The sequence below is a fragment of the Zalophus californianus genome, chromosome 10, assembly GCF_009762305.2.
Source record: "Zalophus californianus isolate mZalCal1 chromosome 10, mZalCal1.pri.v2, whole genome shotgun sequence".
Taxonomy (NCBI): domain Eukaryota; kingdom Metazoa; phylum Chordata; class Mammalia; order Carnivora; family Otariidae; genus Zalophus; species Zalophus californianus.
The window spans coordinates 35,643,232-35,664,527 of NC_045604.1; the positions used below are offsets into that span (position 1 = coordinate 35,643,232).

The following is a 21,296-nucleotide window of genomic DNA, read 5'->3' on the forward strand; positions in this document are numbered from 1 at the left end:
CTAGGGCCTGAGGATATAGGACATAAGCCCTGCCATGGAGGAGTTCTCCATATTGAGGGGGAAAGAAAAATACAGAGCAAACCACGTTACACATGGTAAAGGCAGTAACCTATACATGGACGGAGTGCTCAGTCCGCCTTTTTCAAGTATGATTTACATTGCCAACAGGGTGTGTGTTTCTTGACAGCAGGAACCATCTCTTATATTTACTTTTGTCTCTCCTATGTCCAAAATAAGGGCTACATAACTATCGACTGATTGACTGATGGTCCAGAGAGGCTAAGTGATTTGCTTAGCAGTGCGCAGCTAAGTTAAAACAATTGCCCACAAGTCCTGACAAACAACCGAGGCTTCGTGCTTCCGGAGGGCTTGTGTGTCCCCAGGGACACAGATGCTCCGGTGAGTGGTGGGCAGATGATACCCCGGGTCCCTGGAGCCCGTACTCACGGATACAGGTCTCCTGAATGGGAGCGCCGGGACGCCGGTTGCGGAAATAGTGCAGCTGACACCGCTCACAGTTCCTGCCCTCGGTGTGGTCCCGGCAGTTGTCACACACACCTCCGTGTGCCCCCTGGCTCGCGGCGAACACAGCTGGGTCGAAGTGACAGGTCTCTGAGTGCCCGTTGCAGTCACACCCTGAAAAAGGAGATTTCCAGGGCTGACCGTAGACCAGCCCCACTTCCATCCACAAAGCACATTCCATGCTAATTCACTAGCATCTCTTGCAACTTTGCAAGATGCTCAGGTCTAGGAAATGGGGAAACTGAGGCCCAGGGAGCCTTATGTAACTCACTTAAGATTATACGGCCAGTAAGAAAGCAGACTAGAGTAAGAACTCGGGCCTCCTAACTCCCAATATGGGGCCTAACCCAAGAATAACATCTGTGTGGGTCCAAAAAGGGAGCCCTTGGAATGGTCCATCCCAACCTCCCCCATAGCCACCATGGATCTCCTGCCGAGTCACTGCCTCTCTCTGGGCTGGGGACCCTTGTTTTTCCCATTTGTGCAGAGAAAGACCCTGACTCCAGGGGGCCCTCTGAAGTAGGGAACCAGCTTTGTCCTACACAGGACAAGGCAAGTGAAGGGGCCAGAAGAAAGAGGACCCAGGGAGACCACGAAGGCCATGTGGCGTCGGTAGCACGGACCAGCCTTGGTCCCTTCGGGCCTGACTGAGAAGAAGGCCTGGGGAGGCAGAGGGTGGCTGCAACCCACACTGTCTCCATCCCCACAAAGTAAGGAGAGCTTACATTACCGGGGTGCAATCAAGATTAGATTATTAGATTTAAATAATAAAGAAGAGATTCTCCGGGTGTCCAGGTGAGATCATTGAAGCCCAGAGGGGCCAGCACCTCACCCAGCCACTACAGGGGAGGGGGTGAATCCAGGACCCTACGCTGGCATTCGTGGGGGTCCTGGTCATCTGCCGGTCTCCAGGGCTGATTGTTGTAGAAGGGTGCACAGCGTTCACAACTGGGGCCAGCAGTGTTGTGCTGACAGACGCAGACATCATGGACCTGGGAAAAGGGCCACCAGTTATCAGGAATAATTACCAAAGGAATGTCCCAGCAATGGACCTGCCCTCTCCCCTCCCCCCTCCCCAAACTGCTCAGGGTCCAGCTCAGACCCCATCTCCTCCAGCCTTCACTCAGCTCCAGTGACACTCCCAGCTGCCTGCTTGTGTGCTATTGTGGGCGTGGATGTGTGGGTGTGTGCGCACGCACACATGCACGTGCCTGCCCTTCTACTCTAACTAGGCTTTTTAAAGCTCATTCCCGGGGAACCTGTGCGGCGCAGTCGGTTGAGCATCTGACTGTTGGTTTCAGTTCAGGTCCTGATCTCAGGATCTCTTGGGATGGAGCCCCGCATCGGGCTCCACGCTCCATGCAGAGTCCGCTTGGGACTCTCTCCCCGTCTCCCTATGCCCCTCCCCCCACGTGCGCGTACTCTCTCAAATAAATACATGTTAAATAAAAATAAATAAATAAATAAATAAATAAATAAAAGTTCATTCCTTGCCCTTGAACATCCCCTTGAGGCCTAGTCCAAAGCAGCACCTGGAAGGTGCCCAGACACCCTTATTGGCAAACTATGATTCCAGAACTTTGTGGGCCCTCTGGAGCTTTATATTCCAATAATCTTCGACTGCGGCTGTTTGGCTAATGGGACCGCTATGATCAACTGTTATTAGACTCGTTAAGATATAAAAACAGAATTACTATTGTATGCTCACTGTCTGCTGCATTAAGCCCAACACCCTCAGGCTGGCATCAAAGACCTGGACGGCGTTTGCCCCCTCGGAACAGCACAGCCAGGTTGCACCTCAAGCTGTGTCCTGCACAAGCCCTGTTTTTCCCCACCTCTTGGCCTTTACTGATGTTTTTCTTCCTGCCTGGAATTCCCTTTTTCCTCCCCTCACCAGTAAGATCCTGCCAGCTAGAATGGCATCTTCTTAACCGGGCCTCCCTGGTTCTCTAGTTCGGTGGCTCTCAATCCTGGATGCAACTCTGGAGTCACGTGGGAAACTTTTTAAAAAAATACCATTGCCAGGTCCAGTTCGATCCAAATCTCAGAGACAAAGCCCAGACTTTGGTACTTTTTTAAAGTGGTGATTGGCGGAGGGGGTGCGGCCAGATTCAAGAGCCCCTGGGGCTGGGCGTGCCCTTTCCCTCTCTACAGCCCCCAGTACATTGTATTCCTCATCCGTCAGCAGTCCTGTTGGGCCTGTGTTCTGTTCGTTCATCTCCTGGCCCTAATAGATGACTTATTCCTGGAGCCGGTCTCCCTCTGGCCTCCTCTGCAGCCCTGGGCAGGGCCTGGCCCAGCCATGGGAAGGACGAAGCTGCCCAGGGCTCATTTCACCTGTGTTTCCCTCTCAGGCCATTTTAGCCCTGTGCCCCCCTACCGCCAGGGTAAATGAGCTCCCTATGTTAACAGAAGAACCAAAGCCCCAGAAAAGCAAAATGACAGCTTCTTCCGCCTCCGGGCCCAGGGTTCTCTCTCCTCTACTGATGGTTCTCACATCTGGAGATAGTGAGAAGCTGGAGCTTCCCCCCACCATTCCCTGATGCATCTGACTCAGCTGCTCCGGGGTAGACTTAGCAGGAAGGATGTGAGACTCTGTTCTCGCCCTCGCCCTATCTCGCCACTAGATGGGACTCTAGAGTCCCCAAACCAGTGCCTCTCCACCGTGGCAGTGCTGAGAATCCCCTGGAAGATTTAAAAACCAATAATAAAACTGGAATATCTGAGGACAGAGGTCTGGGCATTTTTTTTTTCTTTTAGCTCCCCGGGAAATTATTACATGTAGCCAGGATTGAGCAGCATCGCCTTAAGCTCCCCACAAGACTCCCAGATGTGCTTACAGGTGACTGAAAATCAAACCGTCATAAGCCAGAAGGCAGGCTTAAGGAAGTGCTACAAAATTCTGATCTTTGAAGGAATCATCACTTAGACTCTTTTCCACTGTGGCTAAAATGTTAAAGACCCACATCTGAAATTGAGTGCCCTCCCTTGTTTTATAGGAGCCCCAAGAATGTCCTAAGTCTGCTTTGGTCTTGCTCTCTCCCCTCGGCCCTTCCCACCCGGGGCTGTCACCTGCACGGTGGTGGAGGGGCTGGCAGAGGCTCCAGGCTGAGGGGCGCAGCGGTCGGCGTGGCCGTGGCAGAAGCAGCTGCCTTGTAGACGCAGCTGGGACACCGCGTAGTAGGCACTGGGGGGGTAGTAGCCTCTCTGGGGCACAGGGGCCAGCCTGGTGAAGTTGACTCTCAAGTTTGTGATCTCCCCCAGCTCTGAGAGGAGGGCAAAACAACAAAGGGGGAGGGGGTTGGGGAAGGGAAAGTAAAAAAAAGGAAGTTAAATGCAAACCGAGTCTCATAGGGCAGGACGAATAAGGAAAGGAATTCCGATCTCACCACCCCATCTCCCTGCCTTCATAAGGTTGGTTATATCGAGCCGTCCTCCTCAGCCCTCAACATTCCCAAGACAGGAGAGACCCCTGCACTCCGCCTCAGGCCTCCGGCGTCTACCACCCAGCCTGATGGAGTAAGCAGGGTGAATATCAAATCCAACCATGTAGACAGAAATACGAAAGACCAGGGAATTTCTGTGACCCAAGTTCCAACCAACCAACCATTTCAAGTCCCAAGTTCCAAGTTTCGCCCCCACTCCCATAGTTCCGCCATTAGCAAGAGGAGTAACCACACTGACCTTGAATTTTTTTACTTTGAGTGGCTGGAATCCCAGATGCTAAATCCATGATGTTAAGTTGAACCTATGGAGAAAGGGGGGAGGGAAGGCCTGGGGAAGAGGTAAATGGGGCACCCCAAGCTCAGAGGAAGTCTCCCTTCCCACCAATGCTCCATCCCTGTCACACTGCTCAAAGGTCCTTCTCACCTGGAACCTGAGTAGACCGTAGATGTGAGGTCTACCAACAACCCTGAGGGAGTGAGATGATCACTGGACCCTAAATGTGTGTGTGTGTGTGTGTGTGTGTGTGTATGTGTGTGTGTGTAGACAGCTTCTCTCCACTTGAAAATACAGATATCCCAAGAATTTCCTGATTTCCTTGGGTCAAAAATAATGGTAAGATGTATAATGTACACATGAGGGTTTAGGGGATACTAATTTTCCAAACACCTTGGATGACTGAGAAGGTCCAGAACCCAAGGATTCATGGATGTGGTCACCACCACCATCTAGACAACCCCCATTTCCACAGTGCTTTTCCTTTTTCATAAAAACAACTCATTCTAGGGGACTCCAGAGTTTTCATGACAGACCTCCACGAATCAGGAAGAAGTCCAGGGTTCTGATCTGGAGTCTAGGGAATGTGGTTAATTAACATGGGTGTGGGTTGGGCTGTAACCCAGGAGGATTTGTTCCTGCGAAGGAAAGAGGCACCGTCCACAGGGAGGGCAGCACACTGCGCACTGGGTGCCTAGGGGACCCACTCCGAGGGAACCTGAGCCAAAGAAGGGAGGACAGAACCCAAAGGCACCCTCAAGCCGTGGGGAGGGGAAAGGCAGTCACGAAAGAAAGACGAGAATCCTGCCCCTGGTGGAAGGAGTCAGGGAGAGAATTCTGAGCTGTTTCTAGAGGCAGGTTCTCTGTTTCTCACTCGGGGTGTAAGTTCCGGTAACTCGGACCTGTGGCTTGTACCTGAATTTCCCCACGGGCCAGATGGAGGGATTAAACTGAGAAAGCTCATCCTTGTGTTCAACCCTATCAAGGTGAGATCAAAGATTGAATTCAATTTGTGTAATGTGCTCACTTGAATCTAAACTAACCTTCTCAAAGTCCTTGCATGGAAGAAGAGTGGATTTTGCCCTTTCCACGATGGGGACCTGCCAAGGAGCGGGGCGGGGGGGAGTGGGGGGTTGGCTAAGGAAGAGGGCAGGTTGGGTTATGGAGTGCTCTCAACATGTTTTTGAAATATGCCTCCTGAGTAGCAAAGGGGACAAACAGCAAATATTCTGAGAGCAGCTAGGGAGCAGGAAAGACAGCAAGGCGCACCGAGGGGCCATCTCTTCTCCAGAGGCTGGGGGACTGTGAGAGCAAAGTAATGTCAGGGGCCTCCCCCGCACAACCCCGTGCCTATTTTCCAGAGTCCCCTCTACCTACCTTCCCCCCATCCAGGCGCCCGTTGGGCCTGTGGGGCAGGGACTGGCACCGAGCATCCTGCCAGCTCTGAGGCTGGCCCTGGTGGACCCGAGGGAAGGCAGAGGTGCAGTCAGCAGCCAGGTACTGGTACACGTGCCAGGTGTTGCCGAAGTCCGAGGAGCGCTCAATCAGCATCCCAGCGGGCATGGGCCCCTGCGGAGACACAGGTAGGGTGGGGGCCCTGCGGACTGACGGGAAGGGGTCACCAGAGACACACAATCACCAAAATAGGCTCCTAAAGATGCACAGGTGGTTCCTCCGAAAGAATCACAGGGAGGGAGAAGGGGCACAAGAGTGAGCAAGTGGGCTTCAGGGCATCCGGGTCCAATTCTCCTGATTTCTTACACTGACCCCATCAGATTTTCCCTAGGCGAACTGTGGAAGCCAAGAGAAAGGTGATCTACATTCTAGAAGAATGTGATCCCTAGCTCAGCCCACCACCCAGGTGGTCAGGCCAGAAAATTATCCCACAGCCACATGTCCAGGCCCTCTAAGCCTCTCTCCCCACTTCACTGGAGAGGTCTTCCTAGATGACTACCTGACCACGTCACTCCTGCTCCAGCCCCCTCTACGGGTCTGCATTAGCTAAAGATGAAGTACAAGCCTCTCAGCGTGACGCACTGTGCCCTTCCTCCCTCGGTGGGTTCACCCATGTCTCAGGGCTCTCAATGCTGTCCTTATGCTGACGGCTCCCAGCTTGGACCACTTCCTCAAACTATAGGTTTGGAAACCCAGTCTCCAAACAGATCCCACACCAGGCCCTGTCTCCAGCTTCAGTGCCCATCGCCCTCACCTCTCTAGTAGGCGCCACCTGATTTCCCTGTTGTTCACTCTCACCTTGTTTACGCCCACCGCCACACACAAAATGGACCGTGTCACCCCTCTGCAAAAAACCCTAGAATAGCTTTCCACTATTCTTTTTTTTCCAGCTTTATTGAGATTGTATTGACATATAATATATATAAGTGTAAATGTACAATGTGACAATTTGACACTTGTACATACCGCAAAATGATTATTGTAATGGTTACGCGTCCATCCCCTCCCATAATTCCCATTTTTTGTGTGTGGTGGTAACATGTAAGATTTATACTCTTAACCACTTTCAGGTGTATAATACCGTGTTCAGTACAGTCACCATGCTATACATTAGATTTCTAGAACTTACTCATCTTATAGCTGAAGTTCACTGGCCCTTTGACGAACATCTCCCCACCACCCCACCCCCCAGCCCCGGGCAACCCCATTCTAGTCTCTGTTTGTATAGGTTCAGTTCTTTAAGATCCCACATATAAGCGAGAACACCTACTGTTTGTCTTTCTTTGTCTGACTTATTTCACTTAGCAGAATACCCTCGAAGTCCACCTATGTTGTCACAAAAGCCAGGATTTCCTTCTTTTTTATAGCTGAAAATCCCATTGTGTATAGATATATGGATGGGGATTACATTTTCCTTGTCCGTTCATCTGCTGATGGACACTTAGCTTGTTTTCGTGTTTCGGGCCATTGTGAATAATGGTGCAATGAACATGAGGGTACAGATATCTCCTCGAGACACGGATTTCATTTCCTTCTGATATATACCCAGGTGGAATTGTCAGATCATGGGGCAGCTCTATTTTTAGTTTGTGGAGGAACCTCCATATTATTTTCATTGGTGGCTGCACCAATTTACATTCCCACCCACAGCACACAACGGGTCCTTTTTACCCACATCCTGGCCAACATGTACATCATGTCTTTTGGATCATAGCCATTCTAACAAGGATGAGGCAATATATCCGTGCAGTTTTGATTTGCATTTTTCTGATGATTAATGGTGTTGAACATCTTTTCATTGGCCTACTGGCCATCTGTATGTCTTCTTGGGACAGATGTCTATTCAAGTCCTCTGCATGCTCTTCTTGAGTAAGTCTGAACTCCTGACCAAGTCCTGTGCTACGTGGGCCTGTCTCCTCAGCTCACCTCGTGCCCTGTGCACCTCCATCTTTCCAAGCAAGCCCTCAGCTGCACCATGCTCATTCCCTCCTCAGAGCCTTCGTTCAGGTTGTTTCCTCTGCCTGGAATGTTCTTCCCCCTAGTGGGCTCCTTCTCATTGTTTTGTTCTCAGCTTAAATGTCACCTCCTCCCAAAATTTTTCATACCTATCCAGTGCACATTCTTCTGCCCACACTCTGCCCACCCTACCCCATTCCAGCATTTTGTTTGTTTCCTTCATAAATGTCACTACAATTTTGAATCATTTATTTGTTGGCTTGCTGCTTTTGATTCCTCTACCTCTAGACCAGGGTTTCCCAGCCTTTGGCTCTGTTAATATCTGGAGTTGGATAATTCCTTGTGCGGGACGTCCCGATCATCATAGGATGATTAGCAGCATCCCTGACCTCTTACATATGAGATGTCAATAGCACACCCATAGTTGTGACAACCAAGAATGTTTCCAGAAATTGCCAAATATCCCCTAATTGAGACCCACTACAGTAAACCGTAGGCCCCCCTGTCTGTCTTATTCAAGTTGCACCCCCAACATCTAGCACACAGGAGGCACTTAGTCATTTGTTGAATGAATGGATAAAGTCTACTTCCCTCCTCCTCGTTTATGTCTGTAAACTCATCTCTCACCAGCTTGTAGGTTTCCACATCCCTATTTCTCACCACAATATACACATTTTCCCCTCCAGACCCTATATATGCATTCCCTTGGCCCCTCCCCAATTGCATACCTTCTTGCCTCTTGCTTCCAGGCCTTTGTACTTTATGGTTGGTTCTCTTTGTCCAAGAATGAACTTTGCCCTTTGCCCAGCTATTAGTGGCCTAAAAGGTGCACCTTTTCCTGGGCATTCTGTGACTCACACCCCAAAGACAGACCAAGTCTGACACCCGTCTGTGTTCCCAGCACCATTTCCTATCAATATCAGAGCACATGTCATACATATCTCCTCACCATCAATCCTTTGTCTTCCCAACATACACTAGAGCAATGTGAGAACCATGATTTAGCTTTATTCATCTTTTTATCCCTAACATCTGGCCCCAAACCTACCACACAACCAGTGTTCAATATGTGTGTAGCAAGAATGGACAAGTAAATGAATGAGTGAGTAATGAACAAGCAATGTAACTAACAATATCCTTCCAGATGAATGTTGCCCTTCAAAGTTGTCACCTTTAGAGACTGGGCATTTATTCAAATGATACTGCCATTTCTCAAAATACTTTTGACCTTTTCTTGAAGAGAGGATCTCAGAGCTAACTTTCTGAGTCAAGGAAGAAATTAGATCCTATTGCTTTTTATTCACAGCTCATTTTAGCTCCTGAAAAATGATATCACCCTCCGTGATCATCTAATCTTATTAACCAAGCTTGATCCTTAAATATTTGACTATTTCTGTAGAAAGAATAAAACCAAATCTTCTCTGAAAAAAAAGAAAATGACCTGTGACAAATGAACAAAAATGTTCCCTCCCAAAGGAGTATCTTGGGAGGCTGGTCTAAAAGCAGAATCCAAAAGTACTCTGAGAAGTAACAGCAGTGAATGAGTACATGGCCCACCAAAGGGGCTGCTCCCAAAGCACATCTTTCATAAGGATGGGCCAATTATTGGCTGTTTGCTAAACTCAATCTCATCAGCAAAATTATTAAACATACCAAGAATACACAACTATATAGTAACTGACCAGACCCAGTGGAACTGGTACTTGGCAGAGCTGAATTAATTAGATGGGTTGAGGATGGGGGATACAGAGAGGAAGCGGATATACAACCACTGCATGGCCAGGACGGGGGGTCTGGATGTGCCACTGTGCTCCCAGGAGTGGGCCTCTGCTGTCACCATGACACAGACTCAGGGTAAAGGTCGCCTTGTCACCACACCTACCATGTGGTGCCATCACCCCAAGCCTGGGGAGACAAAGCCACTGTGCTCCCCATAAGCCCAAGCCCACAAGGCTCAGGGTCCCCGTCTCCTATCCACTGCCATCTCCAGGAAGCATACCTTAAAATCCATCATGATGTCTTGAAGCTGGAACCTCCTGTCCAGGTCCAACTGCAGAGAGACAGGGTTCACATCTGGAAGGACAAAAAGTAGAAACTTTAGAACAGAGAAATTCTATCTTCCCAGCCTGAAGAAGGCTCTGGACTCTACTAGCTCTGGGAAGTCAGAAACATTAAGGTCCATCCTCTGATTTCCCTCTTCCAGAGGAATGGTACCAACATGCTTCTCCCTATATTTCCTACTCAAGAGCCCATCTGTCCTTGGCCAAATTTCCTTCCCATCATCTCTTGATGATCCTAACACACTAAAGGATTTCAATGTGTCTGTTCTACAAGCTCAATTCCTTCAACGAGCTCACTGTAACTAAGTGTGGTGAAATAAAGGCATTCTTCGCATTTCTTACCCTTTCCTTAACTTCCAGCAAATTCTTCTACCTACAGCATCTGAGAGACCTCAAACATAGAGGCAGAAAGTCTGTCAACCACACATGTCCCACCATCGTAAGAAATGCCTGGGACACCCAAAAGGGCTTCCGGGCAACCCCAACCACCCCCCACCCTGTGGGACCTCCCACAAGTTTAGGCCCCTGGAGGGGGCCAGAGCTTACCATTCTGTGACTGCCACCAGCGCATGGGGCCCGAGGACGAAACCACATTCTCCACTCGGTGACTATTATAATTGTGAGGCAACCTAGAGTCACACTTGCAGCATTTCATCTGCCACTGCGGGAGAGGAAGACAACAGAGCCTCGTGGGCGGGGTCCAAAGAGGATTACCCCCAGCATCCTGAGAGCCTAGAAGATTCCCTCCATGGAAATCCTACCCGCAAGGATCCACTGGTTTCAATAATACCCTTGGAAGGATTAGCCTCTTAAAACAAGGCTATTGGTCATCTTTGAATGTAATTCTTTTGTGTTCCTTCTAACATATAGATAAGTGAATAGTGAGTAGGCATTATTGCCAGGAAAGAGGTGTGAGGTGGCAGAAAAACGCTGGTACAGAACATTGCCTCAAAGAGAAATTTGAGGGGTGTCTGGGTGGCTTAGTCGGTTAAGCATCTGACTCTTGGTTTCGGCTCAGGTCGTGACCACAGGGTTGTGAGATCAAGCCCCACATCAGGCTCCACACTCAGCAGAGTCTGCTTGGGAGTCTCTCTCTCTCCCTCCTCCTTGCCCCTCCCCCTGCCTGCTCTCACCCTCCAAATAAATAAATAAATAAATAAATAAATAAATAAATATCTTTAAAAAAGAGAGAGAAACCTGAAAACAGTATCAAGAACAAAAAGATGAGGAACTCACTTTAATTTAGCCTCTCCTATGTGCTAGGTACGGTTAGAGGGTTTTATATCTCATCTCACCTAATGCTGGCAGCTCCAGGGAAAACTGAGTTTCTGAGCATCAAGGAGAGGGGGCACACAAAAAAGGACAAGGGAATTTGGGGTTCCAGTCCTAGCTCTGTGTTACCCCATTTTCTAGGCTCAGTTTTCTCCTCTATAGACTGAGTGGAGGCTGAAATAGAATTCATTCCACACATTCAACAGGTATTTATTGAGTGTGCACTATGTGCTAGACCCTGCTCTGGGCTCTGGAGTTCTAACAGTGAACAAAGTAAAGACCCTGCCCTTAGGGAGCCAACATTACAGTAACATTTGGATGATCTCAAAGGCCTTCCAGCACCGATGTCTGGGACTTAAGGACGCTTCCCAGGTTTGGCATTTCCTACCCACAGGAAAGAATCTGAGGGTCCCCAACCAAATGAAGCTTTGTGGTTAGGTGGTCCCAAGGCCAGGAATGCATAGAACAGAGGAAATCTGCCACCCTGGGGCTGAGAGCAAGAGTTCCCGCATGAAGATCGAGGCCAGAGTGGGCAGCCAAAAAGGAAACAACCTCACTGGGGCGCTCCCCCCAAAACCACACCTTCCCTGGCCTGCCCATGCCCTGGAGTGAGACAAGAGACAGAACTGAACCCCAGGGGCTCCACAGCAGGCAGAGATCACCAAGCAAAAGAACAGGGCCAGAGTACATGGCCCTTGTTCTCTTAGTTTGTATGTGTGCGCGCACACACAAACCCGGCAGAGACAGCATGACCTTGCCTCAGCTCCCCCAAGCAACACAAATAAATTGTTTTCTCTAAGTTACCATGGTACCAGACCTTGTGCCTAGCGTAAAGAACACTGTTCAGAGGGCTCCATATTCACCCACAAGTAGAAGCTTGGACAAGAACCTCACTGGCCTGCTGTTCCTTCTGAGTGGAGATACAGACAACTGTATCTCCAAATACTGCATGCCTCTGCTTTCCCCTACGGCCTCCACTCACCAGAACCAGGGAAAAGCTTTCGCTTCTCCAAGGCCTTCCAGCTCCTGAACCTCTGCCCTGTCCAGGGAAGGTGATAAGCCAATACGACTGATGTCTTGGAACGGGTAGTGTCTGCGGAACTGATTAACCTGACAGGTCAGTCCCAAAGGGATTGAGTTAATATGCTGAGTCTGTGCCTGGGGTTATGGAAATTCCTTGCCCAACACCCATCTTCCCTCTCCACTGCTGACAAAGCTTGGGGCAGTGCGGAAGCTGAAGGGGAGCCTCGGCTTCCCACCCCGCTTTCCAGCTCTCACCTCCAAAATAAGAGAATTGTCATCCTTCCTAGTGCTTGGAGGTTTCCTCGTCGGGTCCAAAAGTGCTTTATTAAACAATAATTGTATGATATTTAATGTTCAAATAATGGCTAGCACATGTGCCCCGTACAGAGCACTCATTGCCTTCCTCCCCTTTACTGCCCCTCCCTCCCGGCTCACTGCCCCTCCCTGCTTACTGCTCCTCCCTCCCTCCCAGCTCACTGCCCCACCCTCCCCTTTACTGCCCCTCCCTCCCCGCTCACTGCCCCGCCCTGCTCACTGCCCCTCCCTCCCTCCCCGCTCACTGCCCCTCCCTCCCCGCTCACTGCCCCGCCCTGCTTACTGCTCCTCCCTCCCTCCCAGCTCACTGCCCCTCCCTCCCCTTTACTGCCCCTCCCTCCCCGCTCACTGCCCCGCCCTGCTTACTGCTCCTCCCTCCCTCCCTGCTCACTGCCCCTCCCTCCCTGCTCACTGCCCCTCCCTCCCTGCTCTGCCCCCCCACCCCTTCACTGCCCCGCCCTCCCTGCTCACTGTCCCTCCCTCCCCGCTTGCCCTGCTACATTTTTCTTCATAGTACATATCTCCACTTGAAATATTGTACACTTACTGTCTATTTATTTGCTTATATTATCTGTTTACTACAAATGTATACTCCACAAGGGCTTCCTTTCCTGTATCCTCAGTGCTTAGAAAAGTGCCTTGCACATAGTAGGCCCTTAATACTTACCGAATGAATAGTAAATACTCAATAAGTGCTAACATTTTAATTATCACTAGACATTCTCTTCCTGCAGTCAGGGAGTTTAGAAGGAGAGATGGGGGAGGGAGGTAATAAAACAGCAATATTATGTGACAGAGAGCCCACTATGGGCCAGGTACTGTACTAGGAGTTTGAATACAAAAACCTATTTAAGCCTCACAAACAGCCCTATGTGGTAAGGAATATTATTCCCATTTTATATATGTGAAAAGTGAGGCTCAAAAAGGCTAGTGACTTTTCTACTGACCAACAGCCAGTGTCAGCCCCAGCACCAATCAACACCAGAGAGGGCCCCTTATCACCTCCCCCTCCTCTCTCTGCCTTTCTCCCCCTCCCTCTCTCTCTCCCTCCCTCCCTCCCTCTGTGTCATCCTCTCACTTCTGCTAGGAAACCAGACATCACAGGAAGCATGGTAAAGGGTGACGATCTCTGTCTCACTCAAAGGGCTTGGCCTGACCCTGCCACTGACCATGGGGGAGCCCAAGGTAGAGAGAGCACTTTGGGAAGAAAGCTGGCTTCTCAGGCTGACCCAGCTCAGTTAACACAGAAACTGTAGATGTGTCAGTGGCTGAAATAAATACCTGAGCACTTAAAATAATCCTTTCTGGGCAAGAGAAGCCTTTTGCTGGAATCTGACTCTCCTCCACAATCCTATTTTGGTCCCTGGCAGTAAGCATGCCCCTCTCCCCACTCTGCGCAGCCTCTCGGGGGCAAACTTTTCCACTGCCCAGCCTCTGTCTGCACTCAGCACATGTCCCCCAGAGAGTCAAGGGCCAGCTGCCTTCTGGCCGCCTGTCACCAGAGCTCCCTCCCCAGCTCTGCTGGGACCTGATCCCGGCCTGTTCCCTGGCCAACACAGCACCAGAAACAAGGCTCTTTCTTTCCTCAGGCCTGGGGCACCAGAGCTAGAACAACTCAACCTGGAACTGGAAATGACCCTGATGGTCCCCAAAGAATGAAATATTATGTAACTATTAAAAAGACTGCTCCCAGGAAGTTTTTCATTACTCGGCAAAAATGCTGACATTATAATGTTTTATGAAGAACAAAAGTTGGGCATAAACGTGTATATGTCATGATCTCAAAGACACAAATTTAAAGGAAAAGAAAGTGTTTGGAAGGAAATATACCAATAGATTAGGTTGAACCATATGAAATGGCTGATATTCAGCCAGTCTGACCTACAAAAATAGCCACTGCATGCAGCTTAACCTAATATCTCTGGGTAATAGAATGGCAGGGAGCTTTTTTCCTTATTTGTTATTCTTTAATAATATTAAACTTTAATACCTTGGATATATATTCACTTTTATACTCAGGAAAATAGACAGTATTATAAAATAAAACAAACTAAAAAATGTCCAGGGTGTTCAGTTTGGGCTTTGTACCCTGCCTCCTGGCTCAGGCTTCCTAGTGAGCCTGGGGGTGCCCCACGCCCGCCCCACCTTCCTTCCACGTGTGCAGGCACTGATGGGAAGATCAGATGCCCTCATGGGCTTAAAACCTACGTGCTGCTTATCATAGAAACATAGCTAAAGGAGGGATTTATTGCAATCCTTAGAGACAGGCTAAGCCAACAGGCTCAGGACAGGTATTTTAAGTGGCTCTGCTTGTCAACCAGTCAGCTGGATGGAGACCTGAAATAGAGCGGCTTATGGCAGAAGCCCACATGAAGACAAGCTGCTAACTTCCTCTTTCCCTCTGGGCCTCAGTTTCCCTTTCTATTTATTCTTGTATGCCTACGTGAGTGTGCGTCTAATAAATGCGTGTGCGTGCTTCTCAACGCGAGGCCCTTTCCCTCCTGTGTGCTACGTGCCTCTGGCGAAGCTCTCAGCTGCAGCAGCCCCCCCTCTCTGGGGTCAACTGGCCAACGTCCTCCTGGCTGAGCTACCTCAGAGACGCGGCCTTGTTATCAATTCAGCCTGTCAGGCCTCCAGCCAGTTTGGCTCCTACTTGCTCTCCATCTGGAAAGGCTGGGCCTCTTCCCTTATCCTGGAGCTTTCTAGAAGCTCACTGGAAGACAAACCCTTCCAGAGAGCTAGGGGGAGGGCAAAGGAGAGAGCAAGATCCAGCAGGAGCCTGAATCACGGTGGAAATAGGTGGGAAAAGGAAGGTAAATGCAAATCGAAGCTCTGTGCCTTTGTAGATCACAGAGCTAATTCTAGGGGGAAACAGGAAAAAACCTCTGCTTTTCATGGCCCAGCTCCCTCCCATGAGCAAGCCAGAGGCTGCCTGCGTCTATCTAAGGAGATAGCATCAGGGTCATGGCTGCCAGCCAGGGCCTAAAGAAAGGAAGCCAGGACAAAAAAAAAAAAAAAAAAAAAAAAATCCAGCTGCCTGCAAGAGAAGGCATTCTCTCCACTTCAGCTTCCTCGTTGGTAATATGCAGGCGTGGAATAAGATAATGAAGTTTCTTCTTGCTCTAACATGCTATTAGAATTCTCCCCTACTCCAGCTTATCTGCTCAGAAGTTTAAAACAGTCCAAACAAGAATGCAAAGGAAGGAAGAAAAAAAAAAAAGACACCGGATGCCATACTGGAGAAATACTCCTCTCAGCTAAGTGGGCAGAAGAAGGGGCCCTCATGGCCCGTGGTCAGCTAGGCCTCCATTAGACCCCACTGGGATCCACAAGCCTCAGCCTTTCTAAGTCAGTGGATATTGCTGGTAAAGGTCAAAAGTCGGGTTCTGCTGGGGTGCCGAGGAGGAAAGCCCCAGTGCATAAGGCACTTTCAACTTCATCTTCTCTCTTGTCATGAAGTAACACCTTCACTAAAGCTTAACTCAACGTTGCCCTCTCACCATCCAAACTAAGTTCAGGAGGCTGACTCTGAAGCTGGTTAGAAATGATGTGTACCACACACCCAGAAATTACACTGCACCAGGCTCTCTCCTGAGCACTGTGCATACATTATCTCATGTCATCCTTCCAAAATCTCTGAGGCCGGTATTTTACACTAAACGATGGGTATACTCATTTGACAGATGGGAAAGCAAGTCTTAGAGAAGTTAAGAAATGTGTCCAAGTCCATAAAGCTGGGAAGAGATAAAGCAGGGATTTCTGTCCCAGGATGTCTGCCCCTAAACCTTCCAGCCCTGTTCTAATTCAAGGGACACAGCGGTCATTTGGCAGCCACTGGCAGGGACCAGAGTTGGCTGTCAGGATGCTCCCTGACTTCTCCCCTGGGAAGGACAGCCTCAGCCCCAGCCTGGAGCTCTCCAGAAACAGATATTTCCCTAGACCCAAGTGCAGAGGATTGCTTTGCTTGTCAGGACCTCTGCAGGCTCCACCAGTGACAATGGTTCCTACAGCGTCCGAGGAAAAAGAAGCAAAGTAGGTCTGCAAGATGTTGCCGAGACTTCTGGGGGACCTGAACCCCAACAGCAATGGCATGAGAGACCAGGCCACTCACGTCTGTCCAGGCCTTCCCACTACGTCTCTGCCCCTTCTTCTGCCCTCCTAGCCCCATGAGCTGTACTTCCCAGCCCATAACAAGCAGGACCCAAGAATCTCACATGCCACCAATCCAAGTTTTGCTTCCTTCTCATGGTAACACTTTCCCCAGTGTCCCTACCCATGTCCTTCTATCCCTCAAAACTTACCCATCCTGGCCTTTACTTTCTTGGAACCCTTTACAAAAGCCACAGCTAATTTTCTGGTAAGAAAACCCTGGGTGAGATATAACAGTTGATGATAGATTGATATGGTGCCTTCCCCAAGAGTGTTTGTATTTCAGACAAAGGACGCAACAATGCTTCGTCCAAAAGAGCAGATCGCCAATGGCAGGAGCTTTGGAAGTTTCAGAACTGCTGAGAACTTCTGGGAAACAGGAGGGCAAAAGGCAGTCCCAAAGTAGAGAGACAGAAGGAGCTCACACATCTTCCGCCTACATAATAGCCATGCCAAAAGTCCAGAAAACAGACAACAGTCAAACGAAGAAAGGCAGTGGTTGCTGGGGGATGTGCGTGTGGGTGCACTGACATGTATGTGTGCGTGTGTGCATGTGTGTGTGTGTTGGGGTGGAGGGGGTATCAGTGGGCTATTACTTCTCAGCGTGTTTCCAAGAGATAAACATAACAGCTGTTGGGTTTACACAGCTCATTAACCTGAGGAATACACTGGGTAAAACTGTTATTAAGGCAGCTGGGTAATTAAGTTTTCCCCCAGCAAGGGAGGGAGTGAAAGATAAATAAAGCATTTAGAAGAGCAGATACAACGCTGGAGGAGACATTGTCAGGAGCAGAAATCAGGGCTAGAAAGCTTCCAGGCAAAACGCCCTGGTCCCTGGGGAGCCTGAAGCAGCCCACAGGGCTGACCAGAAAGGCACGGCTCAGCCCCTGCCTGAGCAAGACCATGATGAACCCACAGGGTCACACACAGCCCAGCCACCTCTGAGAAGCAGGCGGAGATGCTAGAGCTGAGCAAACACAAGGGCCAACTAACCCAACTCCTTCATTTCACAAATGGAGAAATGGTGGTCTAGAGAGAACCCAGGAGCTAGCAAGGTCGCATCCCTCATCTCAGTGTCAGAGCCAGGATCAGGACCAGAGAGTCCCCACACCCGGGCAGGGCAACTTCAACTAACCGTGATTGCCTCCAGATTCTCCCACAGTCTGCTACAGACCAGATTGAGAGCGGCCACCTTGGGAGCAGAGTGGGCCGGCCCAAGGATGAGTTGATTTCAATAAGTATGCGACTGGGTATCCTAATCAGGGAGGAAATGCTCAGGAGTGTGATTCGCAGATGGGGCGGCCTCTGCCTGCAGACACAGGTGCCAGGAGGAGGGTGTGTAAGGGGAGAGAGGATGTAACATTTAATGTCTTGCAGACACCAGCCAAGGTTACTTGGCTCGTTCCTTTTTTTTTTTTTTTAATGGCATGTGACAGTTTCTTTCTTTCTTTTTTATTTTTTTTAAGATTTTATTTATTGATTGATTTAAGAGAGAGAAACAGCATGAGAGGGGAGAGGGGCAGAGGGAGAAGCAGGCTCCCCGCTGAGCCGGGAGCCCGATGTGGGACTCGATCCCGGGACCCCGGGATCATGACCTGAGCCAAAGGCAGTCGCTTTAACGACTGAGCCACCCAGGCATCCCTGGCTCGTTCCTTTATACGGTCCTTGCAACCACTCACAGGGCAGGGTGCTGTCATTACTCTCATTTTTCAAATTGAGGAGCTGACACTGAAAGCACAGAAGAGAACAAGGATATGGGGGAAACACAGACATGCCTTGAGCTTTAGGGAACAGTGAGTCTACCCGGAGGTTAGTTAGGAACTAAAGGAAGGAGGACAAGGAGACAGGGCCATTTGGGGAAAGAACAGCCTGGGCCCAAGCTTGGATGGTTAAAGGGCAGTCAAGGCAGGCAGGCCTATGAAGGGCAAAGTTAGGGGAGGGGTACCCCAAAGCAAAGCTGGCCAAGTCCTATGTCCATTGCAAGGGTTGCAATATGGACCCCAAAACCACAGAAGCAAGTCCTCGAGGCTGATAGGATTTAGCCACTGAGGAGGTAGCAAGCAAACGGGAGCCGCACTCTGAGACCGGGAGCTGGGAGAAACAATTTTGGAACTGGAACGAGTCCCCACTGCTCCTGCAACTCCCATTCCACTGAGTGCCACTGGGGTTAAGGGCAGGGGAATGAGCGGTGCAGAATGTCCAAGAGTCGTAAATCTCCGATGCACTTGCATTCACGCCACATCAGTGGGCAGACAGCAGGTGCTGGATGAGGTCGTGCTTGGCTCAGGGCTCGCAACGTCATGGAAATAGAACAGAAGCACAAACCAGAAGCTTCGACTTAAAGAAGGTGTGTATATGGGGGCAGGAGTTGGTAGGAAGGGGGGAGGGAGAGAATGGAGAGGGGCAGGTACCAGGAATGCAGCTCTGCATCATGCCTCATCTCCAGCTAGGGCTGTCCGGTACACCCCCCATCTCTAACTCCTCAGAAAACTCGACACCTGTGTGTTTCCACTAGAAGTCTGGGGTCCCAGAACACATCCAAACCCTCCCAACAGCACATAGAGGTAACAAGCGCCCCCACAGGAAGCCTTGTGAAAATTAATTGAGATAATTTCTGTAAAACTCTTAGTATGAGGTCTGGGACACATAGCATGTGCCTAATAAATTACAGCTGCTATACGTAACATTTGATAATAATAATTTGATAATTAAACTTAAAAACTGAAATTGGAAGTCAGCGGAGTTAAAATCCTGATTCCAAATTTTCATCACACAGCCACTCCCATAGCCAATGAGGGTTCAGGGAGAGCATCTGCACAGAGTACTAGAAGGGACTATGTGCCTTTAGTGTGTGTCTTCCTTGCTGTCAACCAACAGCCTCTAGGAGGTCAGGCGGGTAAGAGAGGGGGAAAGGGCAATGGAACAAGGGAGAGGTGGCAGGTAGGGGGATAGAAGCTGGCTCTCAGCCGTCAGCTCATTCCCAAAGAAACTTGGGGCCAGGAGCAAACCTCAAGACCCTTTCATCTAACACTCACTCATGGAAGAGGAAGTTAAGGCTTAGAGCAGGGTAATATCTTGCCCAAGATCACACCACAGGTTAGTGGCAGACCTGGAACTACACTGGATTCAAGATGCCCTATCTTCTACTCTCCAAAAGAGGCTGCATAGCTTTCTTCCTGAGATTTATCCATCCCCAGGGTTGCAAAAGTCTAGACTTCTGTTTTGCAAGTACCGTTTTGTTCTCAGGGGGGCTGCGTAAGAGCAGGGAAGGGACGTGGCAGCCTGCAGCATCTGAGAGAGGCAGAGGGCAGGCCAAGGTGAAGGCAAAAGTCCAAGGCTTCAGGGACAGAGGCTATCCAGACAGGGCTGGGGCTGAGGGGACATCCCAGCACAGGGGCTCTGTATTTCTCCTCCCAAAAGGCAGCTCGAGGAAGGAAGTCGGTAGAAGTCTCCCCGAAATTTTTAGACATGGCTCAGTGGTCCCAGATTTTGAGGGCATGTGGAAAGGGAGCAGCGAAAACCATTCCATTGCCTAGAAAGCTCAATACTGCCAGGTCCCCGATGCTTGTGGAGTAATCTGGGCCCACAGGGAGTCCTGGCCTTATGCTGGCCATCTTACCCAACACCGTCAAACTGGCTTCCCCACATCCAACTGGGTGAGATGCAGAAACCACAGTCAACTCTGCTCAGCACCTCCAAAGCCGCTACTCGGTACCATCTGCCATTAAAAGTAGCCAAAAGATCGGGGTGCCTGGGTGGCTCAGTCGTTAAGCATCTGCCTTCGGCTCAGGTCATGGTCCCAGGGTCCTGGGATCGAGCCCCGCGTCGGGCTCCCTGCTCAGCGGGAAGCCTGCTTCTCCTTCTCCCACTCCCCCTGCTTGTGTTCCCTCTCTCGCTGTCTCTCTCTCTGTCAAATAAATAAATAAAATCTTAAAAAAAAAAAAAAAGTAGCCAAAAGATCACCGGAGACTAGAAGGGCAGCAGCGCCCAAAGGCAGTAGCAGATGCTACCTCCATCGTCCCAACGACAAGGACAGTCTGGAAAGAGGACACCACAGAGGACCCAAGTCTCCTGCACGGCAGTCAATCTCTCTCACTCCCCTTCTCTCTGTATTTCTTTCTCTCTTTCTCTGAAAAGACTAGAAGACTCAGGGAAAACTCCTCCCTCACACATTCCTTTGTCCAAACCTTTGGTTTCAGGGCAGAAAAAATGGCCAAATGAGACATGCAGTCGGAAACAAGGAAACGCTAAGTGCTTTCAACTTTGGTAAACACAAGGCACCAAGAATGACCCCCACCTTGTTGAAGAGAAAAGAAAAGAAGCCAACGTTCCTCCAAAAAAGGTCCAGAGGTGTGTAGAAGAAAAATCACAACAGCTCTTTGTAGAACTCAGTTGCCTAAACGGGGACTGTTAACTGACATAGGTCAGAGTGTCTGGGTTTCTAGATTGTTCAGCTCACGTTCATTACTTATCAGCTGAGTCACTGAACCCCCTCGCTGGCCTCATCGCTTGTCTATCTTGCTGATTTATGTCCTCTAAACAGCAGTTGGGGTGTTTCCCACTTGCCTGAGGGGACCAACAAGGCTGAGAGGTAAGTAAGTTGGCTCTTCATACATGGCAAAGGTAAACCATAGAAAGTCCACTCCAGCCTACAATCAAATAGTCTCCCACTAGCTCAGTCTGTACTCATTTCCCAACACTGGCCAAAGAGATGGTGGCAAACAGTGACCATGGCACCACTCAGTTCATCCCATGGCAAGAACACAACCCAGTGCACACATCCCACCACCTATGCTCCATCAGACTTGACTTCGCCCACCACAG

General features: G+C 49.8%; 1 protein-coding gene across 19 annotated transcripts in view; it reads right to left on the reverse strand.

The window, feature by feature from the left end:
• Window positions 1-21,296, reverse strand: part of LAMB3 (laminin subunit beta 3) — a 63,676-nt gene that overhangs the window by 14,909 nt on the left and 27,471 nt on the right. For all 19 annotated transcript variants that reach the window (XM_027611063.2, XM_027611076.2, XM_027611068.2 and 16 more), the window contains 7 exons: window positions 10,260-10,374; window positions 9,653-9,726; window positions 5,620-5,811; window positions 4,207-4,270; window positions 3,595-3,788; window positions 1,394-1,514; window positions 448-636 (listed from right to left, as the gene is read on the reverse strand). In XM_027611063.2, the coding sequence (XP_027466864.2) occupies window positions 448-636; window positions 1,394-1,514; window positions 3,595-3,788; window positions 4,207-4,270; window positions 5,620-5,811; window positions 9,653-9,726; window positions 10,260-10,374 (949 nt within the window). The remainder of the gene's footprint in view (window positions 1-447; window positions 637-1,393; window positions 1,515-3,594; window positions 3,789-4,206; window positions 4,271-5,619; window positions 5,812-9,652; window positions 9,727-10,259; window positions 10,375-21,296) is intronic.